Source organism: Rattus norvegicus, chromosome 3, assembly GCF_036323735.1.
Source record: "Rattus norvegicus strain BN/NHsdMcwi chromosome 3, GRCr8, whole genome shotgun sequence".
Taxonomy (NCBI): Eukaryota; Metazoa; Chordata; class Mammalia; order Rodentia; family Muridae; genus Rattus; species Rattus norvegicus.
The window spans coordinates 71332347-71344642 of record NC_086021.1 but is presented as its reverse complement, the minus strand read 5'-3'; the positions used below and the strand labels follow the sequence as shown (position 1 = coordinate 71344642).

The following is a 12296-nucleotide window of genomic DNA, read 5'->3' as shown; positions in this document are numbered from 1 at the left end:
CATTTACCACTTCAACAGCACCACAGGCTGGGGAATTAAGCATTCAGCACATGTGTCTTTGAGGGTCAGTTTAAATCCAAACTATAGCAGTTAGATGAAAATAAAAAGAACTGACCACATATTTTAAATAAGACTTTGGGTTGGAAACTGGCAGACCCGTTTTATAAACACTCAATAGCAAAACTACAGCAGCGCCTGAAAAGATTTAAAACAAGCCCAACCCCAAGCTTCATGTTTCTGCCAAACTGTGATTTTTCTGCGCCACCTTGTGGCCTGGACTCGATTGCTATGTGTGTCAGGTAAATCATTTCCCCTGGTCAAGCATGCCACTAAGCCGCATTGCGCAAATCGGCTTCCACAAAAAAATGCTGAGAAAATGGAGTCTGTCTTTGTTTGCAGGGATGAAAAGCGGCATTGCTCTTCCTCCAATTCCCTGCTTCATCATCTTTATTCTTTAATCTCACATCTCTTGCTCCACCCACCCCCTTCTCCTCGCGCCGTTTCCAGGCTGACCCCTCCCTCCTTGTGGCCTCACGACTCAGCCGCACTCAGTGCCCAGCAGATTCCAGCCTCGGTCGCCCTCGCGGTTCTCCCTCGGGGTTCCCTCCTTGCCTGCTTCGGGGGGGCCCCCTCCTTCCCAGTCCTACAACTAGGCTCCGCCCCTCACGCTGGCAGCCAATGGAGATCCGGCCGCTCCCCTCGCACCGCCCGCCTTGTCCCCAGTGTTTTAGGGCCCGGGAAGTGGGTCGGAACCCCTAACCCTACAGTGGGCAGTGGTGGGGACCCTCCGGGCAGCTGGCGGCCATGGACTCCCAGGGGCTGAAGGTGAGCAGGCGGCGCAGGGCGCGGGCAGGGCGAGGGGACACTGCGAAGTACCGGGTGGCACGGGCAGCTTACGGTGAGGGCCTGCGGCCTTGGCCAAGATGCCGCGCCCCCCCAGGATGATCCCGAGGCCCGGGGCTCAACTCCTTCCTTGCCGTTAACGGCCAGCCCCCAGTCTCAGCTTGTGTTAGCTTAGGACTTCTCCCGGGGAAGCCTGCTTAGTCTCCAGGTGTGGCTTTTAAGGACTTAGCCATCTAATGTCCTCTACCCTGCACTCACCTGTAAAGGAGCAGGAAAAGATAGGCAAGCGGTTAACAAAAGGCTTTTAAAAAGAGAAGGATTTAGTTTATGAAAATAGTCTTCTGATTGATGCACTCAGCGAATATTTCAAAAATTGTGAAAAACAAGGACATGGTTTGAAAGTACAAGAACTTTCCTTTTCAGATGATCACCCCCACCCCACCCCCATACCCCCATCCACTCTGGGGCTTATGGAGCGCTTTTTCCTGGCTGACTCCCGGAAGTTTGAGCTAGCTGAACAGACTCCTGAACATGAGATTTCCTCACTCAAATTCCAATACTGGAAAAACCCTTAGTGCATTTGACAACCATTGGTTGAGTGCCTTCTGTGTGTTTTGCCCCGTTTTCTAAGTACTTATGATACAGCAATAAAGGCGCCTGGTCTTGCAACTTTCACTTGACTTATGAGGGCAGAACCGACAACTTTTAAATACATGGATGTCATATGAACTGCTCCTTGTAGACAGAGGAAAATGGGCACTGACAGTTAGGGAAGCCTGAAAGGTCCCCCCCCCGCCCCTTTTCATAATGAATTTCTACATTACCTTTTCAAGTTTTCCCTCCAACTCTTTTACATTATTTTTTTAATTCCCAGGTTATCCAAATGAGTTCTGCAATAAAACCACTTTAGTGACAAAACTATTATTAAACTTCTCATCCCTTTGCCCAGGAGCAAGTCACATCCTTAAAGTGACACTGTTGACCCTGCCTTCTTCCCTTTCTGAATTGAACGGTCTAATATTCTACCTAGAGCAAGGTTCTCAAACGAGGAGTAGCAAACGCCCTCTACAAAGTCCCGGATGGAGCCTATTTTAGTATCTCTGTCCATCAGCCGTGTAGTTGGGAAGCAGCTCTGGCTGCACTTAAATGAGAGCGCATCCTCTTACACCAATAAATCTTCATGAGCTCTAAGATTGATCTGTGAAAGCTTTTCCCTGGTCCCCTTCTCCAACTATTTTTAACTCACTGCCCATACAAAACCAAGTGGGAAGGAAGATCGACATATTTTGGACCTACCCTACCATTGGACCTATCACTCTGGTTTCCTACCCTATTGTAGAATAAGGGCGGGGCTTTAGCCCCACCCATCCCAGGTACCACACTTTTTTTTTAATGTTTTTCTTTTTTTGGATTTTTTTAAATTTACATTTTAAATGTTATTCCCTTTCCTGGCTTCCCAGACATAAGCCCCCTATCCCATCCCCCCCTTCTTCTATAAGGGTACTCCCCTCCCCAACCACCCCTCTTCTCACCCCTGACATTCCCCTACACTGGGGAGTCCAGCCTTGACAGGACCAAGGGCTTCTCCTTCCATTGGTGCCCAACAAGGCCATCCTCTGCTACATATGCAGCTGGAGCCATGGATCTGTCCATGTTTAGTCTTTGGGTAGCGGTTTAGTCCCTGGGAGCTCTGGTTGGTTGGCATTATTGTTATTATGGGGTTGCAAGCCCCTTCAGCTCTTTCAATCCTTTCTCTAATTCCTCCAATGGGGATCCTGTTCTCAGTTCAATGGTTTGCTGCTAACATTCACCTCTGTATTTGTCATGCTCTGGCTGTGCCTTTCAGAAGACAGCTATATCTGGCTCCTGTCAGCATGCACTTCTTAGTTTCACAATCTTATCTAGTTTTGGTGGCTGTATGTATGTGGTACCACACTCTTATCTCCATGTTGCTCTTCTTCTGCCTTATACTCTCCTAGGCCTTTCTCAAAAGTAATCTAAGAGAAACACAGTGTTCTATGTGGAGGAGACAGAGTAATGGGTTTATAATGAAAGAATCAACTCTAACATCCTCTAGAGGAGTGGGTTCCCTGGTCACCCACCATTACCAAGCTGTGTATAGTATTCTGTAGTCCCCAAAACAAAATATTACCCCACCCCACATTCATTACAGCATTGTGGCCCAGCTGGTGTTCAGATTACAATTCACCTGAAAGTTCAAGAATTTCCCATGGCAGTAACCACTCTTACTAACATTTCCAAGCACCATATTTATAGATTCATAGTATAATACAGTACAGTACAGAGACTCTCAGTATCTTACCCAGTACCTAGTACTAGAAAGCAGACAGTCCCAAAACGTTTGCTAGACGGCTGAGCATGGGAATACAAGACTACCCCCAGCATGCTGGAAAAACGGGTAGGAGGAGAGCAAGTTTAAGCCAGCCTGAGCTATATTATGAGATCCTACCTCAGAAATCGAAGGAAGGTTGGTTGTTAGACTAAATGATCTGACTTGAACCACAAGAGTACCAGTGGGTATGGAGAGTATTATGAAATCCAGACAAATGGATGCACTTAAAGACTTCCTTGATTGGCAGGGCTGGGTATATGAGAAGGGAGGGTCATGGTTGGTTTGGTGGTTTAGGCAGGAGATGGCAAAGTAGGAACACGGAGCTGAGGAGACTAGGACATTCACACCCTTATCAAGAACCTCACAACCACCTCTATGTTTGCTCTCCTAACTGTAGCCTCTACATGAGCAAAGGTGTCACATAGATGAAGACTTCAGGTCTTGTCTTTGTACCTTTAAATCCATGTCCTCTCTGTGACACCCACCACTGCCTTTCAGAGCTGTGGTCTGTGAATCATTTTTCATGCAGCACAGAAGTCAAGGAGGATAGCATTGTGGGATAAATAAGTAAGTTCGTTTTGATCCTGGAGCATGAGGAAGTTGGGAAAAAAAATCAAACTGCACTTTGCTGAGCTATGTTGCGGTTGTCTGCCATTTGGAATATGGGTCACTGTCTCCAGAAATGAGGTGGAGAACAAGTGTGAAACAGAACCCACAAGAGGGGAGCAGAGCAGAGGTTCTAGAGAATATTGCATGACTGAGCTCTAGGAAAGGCAAGGTGTAGCCCTGCAGAATCCAGACTGTAAAAGAGCTGTCTGTGTGCACCTATGTCCTTTCTGTCTCTCACTCATGTGGTCCTAATGCAGGCGGACAGTGTCACAGGATTCCTCACCTTTGTTTGTGAAGTAAGGAAGCCCCGTAGTTACAGTGATGGTGAGAGTGTGGCTTCCCTCTTTGAGTAGGTCAGCAGCTGAATCTTAGATGCATTTTCAAGAAAAGTAGACCCAATTTGTCACAGCTTGTGTCCTGGCTATGACAACTTGACACACCCAGGGTCATTTGAGAATAAGATACTTCAGTTGAAAATATGCCACCATTAGATTGCCTGTAGTCAAGTATCCAAGGAACTTTCCTGGTTGATGCTGGAGGGCCCTTCTCATTGTAGGTGATGGTGGTTCTCTGTGATATAAGAAAACAGTCTGAGCAAGCCAGTAAACCACACTCCTCTATGTCCCTCTGACTTCTCTGCACCACAAACTAAGATGAAGTGAACCCTATCCTTCCTGAGTTGCTTTTGATCATTGTGTTTTATTAGGGCAAGACATCAAGGACTCATTCTGGAAATAGGAACTGAAGCAGTCTTAGTTACTTGTGTATTCTGGGAAGAGACACCATGACCAAAGCAACTTAAAGAAGTGTTTATTGGAGACTTGCTTACAGTGTCCAAGGGTTAGAGTTCAAGACCATCATGGCCATGGGTCTGACAGTAGCTGAGAGGTTACATCCTAAGCCGCAAGCAGTAGGGAAGGAGGGAGGGACGGAGAGACAGAGATAGTGAGAAAGAGAAAGATAGAGACTGGCAGAGAGACAAAGATAAGGCCTACTTTGGATGTTTGAACCATCAAAGCCTCCAGACACACCTCCTCTAACAAGACCAAACCTTTCAATCCTTCCAAAACAGTTTCAGTGACTAGAGATCAAGCATTCAAATATACGAGCCTAAGGATTTTCTCATTCAACCTACCACAGTGGAGGAATACTGCTTATTGCTTACTGATTTGCTTTTCATGGCTAACTCAGATTGTATGTATGTGTGTATGTATGTGTGTATGTATTCATATATGTGAATATTTTTCATGACTACCTGCTGCTCAGTGGTGCCCAGAGTGGGCTGGAGCCCCCCACATCAATCATTAGTCAAGAAAATGCCTCAGAGGCTTGCCTTTAGGCTAATCTAAGGATTTCATCAATCAAGGTTCCTTCTTCCCAGGTGACTCTTGTCTTCGTCAAGTTGACAGAGCCAAACCAAATTTTTAAAAGTAGCAAACTAACCAGCTCTAGTCTCTTCATTTTCTTGGTCCACAGTTTTGTTTTGGTTTTTTTGTTTGTTTGTTTGTTTGTTTTTTGTTGTTGTTGTTTGTTTTCTTTTTCTTTTTTTCTAAAATCTTCAAAGAAGATAAAGCCAAAGAAGGTAAAATGTAAACGTAGTCTGACTCCAATATTGTTGAAAAGAACTAATTATAGGGAACAAAAGAAAATTACACCGAAAAAGAGAAACACTGACTTTTGAATAATTCCATGGTCACTCAGTCTCATCCTTACTATTGAGTGCCCAGGGTTAAAGACATTTTAAAGAGCAGAGAAGAAACTATATTAAGTTCTGGATTATCCAAGATTGATGTCTTCTTCTGAATATTAACCTGCCTGTTAACCATTAGTCATTATTTCCTTGTAGACACTGATCAATTACTATTGTCAAGAGAGATACTATCACCATGTGCTCCTTGTGGCCAGTGAAGGGATGAAGAAGTATAGCAGTGACCCAGTCTTCCGATTTTACCATGCCTACGGCACACTAATGGAGGGTACGTGCTGATCATCAGATGTCTTCCCTATGCTCTGAATCCTAGCTTGAACTAAGTATACTAATTGTTTTTCAAACCCCAATCTTGATTTCCAGGTAAAGCTCAAGAAGCCCTTCGGGAGTTTGAGGCCATTAAAAATAAACAAGACGTGTCACTGTGTTCCCTGATGGCGCTGATGTATGTCCATAAAATGAGCCCCAATCCAGGTACAGCATTTAAGTGTAGCATTGAGATAGATTCCATGTTCTGCTTACTGCGACTTAATGATTTTTAGTTTTCTATCCATGGTGCTATATATGTAATGTTTTATCTTCCTGGCCAGAGTATAAATTCATCCGTTTCATGCTGCTTTTATGCATCCTATGACAGTTATTTCAATGGTGCATAGCAATGGTCTGAGTTAACAGAGTTGACTGTGTAAATGTTAGCAACTGTTTCACAAAGCAATGAAAGGACAACCAAAGAAGAGTGACACACACAGACTGTGCAAATGTGTAGCAATGTGCAGTTTCTCTCCTTAGACAACGTAGTAAGCTTCATGAGGACTTTGATAGTTCCCATTGTTCATAGCTCCTGAAAAATGTTCAGTAAATTTTCATTGTGTCGTACTTGAGACATGTGGCTATATTATGGAAGTAACATGATTTTCATTGTAGAGTAGTTGGGACGTATGGCTTTATTATGGAGAGAACATTATTCTTGGTAGTATTTGAGATGTAAGACTATATTATGGAAGGAACTCTGTTCTTTATAGTAGTTGGGATTCATGGCTATCATGGGGATGGAATGTTACTTAGGTAGTAGTTGGGACATGTGGATATATTGTGGAAGGAATGGTCTTTAAAGTTGAGTTGCATTGTGTTAGCAAGTAATATAAGGTATGACTGAGAAGAGAAGAGAATCCAAGCTATAAGTAACTTAAAACTATACGTGTATGTCCAGTAACAATTAATAGCACTGTAAGTATTTTAAATAATTAAATAAGCTGCATGTCATAGAATGAGCTTTTAAATATTGGAAACACTTTTATCTTTAAAAAATTATCACATGCCTCTTTCATGCCAAGCACACATACACAGATAAAAATAAAAATAAAAAAACACTGTTTGACAAGTAACCAGTTATGTACCTTCTGTTAGGACTGTGCTAAATACATTTCCAGGATACAAAAGAGTTATAGTGAGTGACCCACACATCCGTGCTTCAGAATTGGATTGTAGAATTGGGTAGACTGAGATCTAGTCCTGACACTGACCCTAGCATTTGTATCATTTTAGAATATTACTGGGTTTTTAAATATACATTTGATTAACAAAAATAATTGCCTTTCTTAGGAATGACATAAACTGCCCAGCTAGTACATGACTAAGTGTGCCTTTGGAATCTGAAAGGTGGATACTCTGATTGTATACCAGACTCTTTTATTTCTTTTTTCATTTACTTAAATATAACTTTTTAAACTTAAACTTAAATTTAAAAGATCATAATTATCTGTCTGTGGGTCAGGTGAGGGGCTTACACACACCATGGCATGTTCAACTCTTGCCTCCTCCACTGTTTGAGGCAGAGTTTCCTATGTTTCTGCCACAATAGGAATTCGAGGTTATCTGATCCACAAGTTTCCACATGATTTTGCTTGTCCATGTCTTGGTTTTCTGTTACTGTGACAAAACGCCGTCACCAAAAGCAACCTGGAGAGAAAATGGTTCGTTTCATCTTACAGATTGTAGTCCATCATCCAAAGAAGTCCTGGCACAAACTCAGGGAGAAATTGATGCGGACGCCATGATGGAGTGCTGCTTACTGTCTTGCTCCTCGAGGACTGTTCGGTCTGCTCTTTTCATGGCCTTGGGTGCCACCACCCACAATGGGCTGCACCCCATCCAATCCCATACCAATCGTTGATCAAGAAAATATCCCTCAGACTTTCCTTCAGGCAATCTGATGAGGGCAATTTCTCAATTAAGTTTTCTTCCTAAATGACTCTAGCTAGGGTCAAGTTGACATAAAAACTAGCCAAGGATCCCTTGTCAACCCGACACTTAAAAGCATCATTCTTGAACTAGAACCTTTTTTTCTTGTTTGTCCCAAAAATGATATGCTAATATTGCTAATGTTATCACAATGCAAAAACATTCCAACTTCTAAAAGTTCCTTAGATTTTAAACATGTAAACAGTTTAAAAGTTCAGTCTCTTCAAAATACTCAAGGACTTAAAATATTAAAGGTCTGAAAAATTCCACAATCTATCAAATTCAAGTGTCTCTCTAGAATGCTAAAGTTACTTTTAAATATCCAAGGTCTCATAACTATGGGTTCCTATAAGCTTAAAAAACAAGTTAATCACTTTCTTACTTCAAGAGGGAACAACCAAACTTCAGCAGTATATATGATGAGTGTCAGTGTCTGAGATCACTCATGACTCATGCTTTTCTGGGCTTCTCTGCCTCCGCTATTTCACAGCACATATACCTTGTCTCATAGGCTCAGCCCAGTTTCATTCATCCCTGCTGCTGTTCTTGATTGTCATCCTATGCCATTAGCATCTCCAAAATGCTGGGATCTTCAGTAAAACTAAGCCATACCTTCACTAGTAGCTTTCCAGGGCTCTCTTCAAGGACTCCAAACTGGCCACCTGGTGGCAAGCCTCAGTTTCTCCCTATGATGCTTTTATACCTTCAAAACCATTAAGACCTGGGAGACTGTTACATAGTACCAAGTTTATCTGTCTCCTTTGGACCACAGATTTCTGTGTGCTGCTAATGCCAAGGAAACCCTTCCTAGAAGATCTAGCATCTTGCTCCAGTGATGCTGGACTCTTCTAACTTAATCATCATCAATTTGCCAGGTCCAGCTTCTCAGCAGTGATTGTCCCAGTAAGTTGAAAGTTTAACTTCACTGGTGCTTGGCTACTGTCAGTCGTGTCTGATTTTTAGCCCCTGCTGACTAGAACCACAGATTCTCCATTTGAAATATCAAGCTGCCTTGGTAGAATCTTTGAGGGACTCTCTAACTTCCTTCGAGTTCACAAGTGAGGCCTCAGTCGTCTGTCCTGCTCTCAGCATTAGCGTCTATATTACCATAGAACAGCCCACCGAGCTCTGAGCACTCAGTGGCTTTTCCAAAGTTCGAAAGGCTTTGCACAGTACTCGCCAAAACACCATGATCAGGTCTGTCACTGCAATACCTCATGACCTGGTGTCAATTTCTGTTATAGGTAGGGTTTTCATTGCTGTGACAAAACACTATTTTGCAAAGCACTTTGGGAGAAAAAGGGTTTATTGCGCCTTATACTTTGTAGTCCATTATCCAGGAAAATCACGGCAGGAACCAAGAGACAGGAACAGATCCAGAGACCATGGTATTAGGGCAGAAGGGTGGAGAGGGTGATTGCTCCTCATGGCTTGCTCAGCCTGTTTTATTAAGAGTATATAGGACCACCAACCCAGAGCTGGCATCAGACAGTTAGCTTGGCCCTCCTGTATCAATGATTAATGAAGAAAATGGCCCAGGGCTCATCTTGTAGGGTCATTTTGTCAATTGAGTTTCCCAAATGACGGTAGTTTAATGTTAAGTTGACATAGAACACAGCAGCAAAGTCTGTCTCACATCTTGCTGCAGGAGAACTGAGGTTACATATGCACGCCACCAAGTCTAGCCTTCCACGGGTCTGGTAAGGTTAGGCATGCAGGGCACCACATCACCCCTTTGACATGAGTTTGCAGATCAAATCCCTGATACCAAGCTTATGCTGGAAATCCTTTTACACACTGAGCCACCTTAGCCAGCCCAATTTTTCATGTACTTTTTAAATTCTAATATGCTACTCGATCCAGTTATTAAACAATTTGTATAAGGGACAAGTTGAGTGTATGGATCTGCTTTTCAACTCTACTTAATGACATGTACATGTTTTTTCTGAAGGAAACTTAATAAGCCGATTTAAAAGGGTTAGTTTTTAAAACCAACAAACTCATTAATTTTGTATTTCTATTGGACTCACTTGGTTAAATAAGACATTAGTAAGGTTCCTTTTTTAATTCATTTTTAAATGAACAGCAATACTGTCAGTATCTAGATGGCATGCGCAGCGTGTTCTGTTTGTAATACTGCTGTCCTTGAAAGAATAAATGACCTCCACACGTGGTTAGGAATCTGACCTACCATACACACCATCTAGGATTTAATTTTGTTTTAGGTTTAATATTATTTTCCTTCCTCAGATAGAGAAGCTATCCTGGAATTAGATACCAAAATGAAGGAGCAACGTAAGGAAGCCGGACGCAAAGCCTTGTACCATGCAGGCCTGTTTCTGTGGCACATTGGTCGCCATGATAAGGCGAGAGAATATATTGACAGAATGTCAAAAATGCCACATGATAGCAATGAGGTGACCAGTTTTCTTATTTAATACGAATGTTGAAGAAATCCTGTGCTGTATGTAGTAGCATCCTTTGTTTAACTTGCAAATATCTTCACTACTTTTGAAATATCAGTAATGTGGTCAGGCTAAGGCTTTGAGTTGCTGCTCTAATAGCTGTGGATGAGATACTGTGTCCTGTATTCTTCTTTCCTTTCTGTCCTCTCCTTCCTCCTCACTCCCTCCCCTCTCGTTGCCCCCACATCTGTACCATCCGTATTTGAAGCATAAAGACAGTGCAGGCCTTATTTTCTTGGTGAGTCATCTTGGAGCACATGACTTACATTCTGAGAACTTGAAGGGCTGTGAGGAGATGTGATTAAAGTGCTCAGGGAGACATTCGTTACTTGCTTATTCTGTTTGAACCATTCCTCCGAGAAAGGCTCTATCTGCAAGGTTAAGTGGGTGATTGAGAGAAAATGTTTAGAAAGCCTTCCATCTAAAACCAACAGCAAACCCTCCAATTCCTGCCCCCACAAGGCATTCATTTTCACCAGCAAACATGGAAGGAGGCTTTTCACCTCCTGCTTTCTGCCACCTTGAGAGCCTACCTTTGATGAAACATGAGGTAAACGATCGTAAACTGTAAGCGAAAATGGTAAAAAGAAACTGTGGAGAGATAGAAGGATATGATTGCCAGGTAAGAATATCTGTAGATGATTGGATAGACATTGAGAAATCTTTGAAGGCTTTAAATAATGGAAGGCTTTAAATAATCTTTATTACAGCACAGATCAAGAAGATTATTTTAATAGTTTATAGACTGAATTGATTCAGACAGAAACTAAAATTTGGAGAAAATAATATATTCTGGCAGAAGATATTGAGACTAGAGGACTACAAATCAAAACTGTTAACAGCCCACCAGGATTTGCCAGCTGATCCACATGGAGAGAGATGTCATGTTTGTCTTTACTGTGGTTCAATTGTTGGCAAAACAGAATAGCTTGTGAATGTCAGGAAAAGGAAAGAAGCTTAATATTCTAAGGTTTAGAAGGTTCCAGGGCTGGAACTATATATTGTCAATTACTCCACAGAAATATCTTTGGAGCCCATTCAGATTGTAAAGTGGTCTCCTTAGTTGATGGGAAGCTGGTTGAGAATCTGACCCATATTTTCAGGTGACTATTCAGGGAGGCAAGAATAACCTCTTTAAATGCCTGTAAGTTAATCTTAAAATCATTGCTAGAACATATCCCATTTCTTTTCTTTTTTTTCTTCTTGTTTACTCATCTCTCAGACCATATTCCATTTCTTATATGACATTAAGAACAAAATATCTTCTTTGAAATCCTACAAACCTTCCAATCCATTAGACGCATCCATGATTTCAGTTTCTAATTTCCCAGGAATTTATCTAATTCACTAGATAACTTGTGAAGATCACTGTGCATTACCTTGGTCTTTATCCTGGGCGAAGTAAGGCGTCATCTCAGTTCCTGCCCTAGTTCACTGAAAGAACTACTCAAAGAGAGGCCACACATGCTCAGAGTGAGCCTCGTGTTGACAGATTTCTTGCTATTCATTTGACTCCAGTACGATCTTTCTTTACCAGGGACCGATTTTGAAAGCATGGCTTGATATTACAAGAGGGAAGGAACCTTATGCTAAAAAAGCCCTACGGTATTTTGAGGAGGGATTACAAGATGGAAACGATATTTTTGCTCTGCTGGGTAAGGTGAGTTGAGTCCAAGTGAAGAAATTATGTCTGAAGACTTAAAGAACACCTGAAATGTAATAAAACTTAGTAGATCACAAAAGACTGTATTTGCGGTCCTGTTGTCAGCTGACAGAGGGACTTGCGTCTGTGAGGGACACAGCTAGAGAAGTGACTTCTCTACCGAAGGGCCTGAGTTCCGGAATGATGTTATGTCTGAGGCGATTGGTCCTTGAGTTCGTTGCTGCAGTGTTGTCCCTGCATCTGTTATGTGTGAGGGATCACTAGAGAAGAAGCAGGACATGGAAAAGGTGAACACGTCATGTCCTGGAGCTTCTCTTCTGTTAGAGAGATGAACAGTGAGGAAGTCGGTAAGTTAATTACCTACTGTATAACTGGACCAGGTCATAAGCCCAGTAAAAAGTGAAGCTGGGATAG

The 12296-nt window shown here is 42.4% G+C and overlaps 1 protein-coding gene across 1 annotated transcript in view; it reads left to right on the top strand.

Annotated features, from left to right (window-relative positions):
* The first annotated feature begins 706 nt into the window (after positions 1 to 706).
* The window catches only part of Ttc21b (tetratricopeptide repeat domain 21B), a 74512-nt gene continuing 62922 nt past the window's right edge, over positions 707 to 12296 (top strand). The window contains exons 1-5 of the mRNA NM_001191737.2: positions 707 to 825; positions 5652 to 5781; positions 5877 to 5987; positions 10005 to 10171; positions 11757 to 11879. Of these exons, the coding sequence (NP_001178666.1) occupies positions 805 to 825; positions 5652 to 5781; positions 5877 to 5987; positions 10005 to 10171; positions 11757 to 11879 (552 nt within the window). The 5' untranslated portion in view covers positions 707 to 804. The remainder of the gene's footprint in view (positions 826 to 5651; positions 5782 to 5876; positions 5988 to 10004; positions 10172 to 11756; positions 11880 to 12296) is intronic.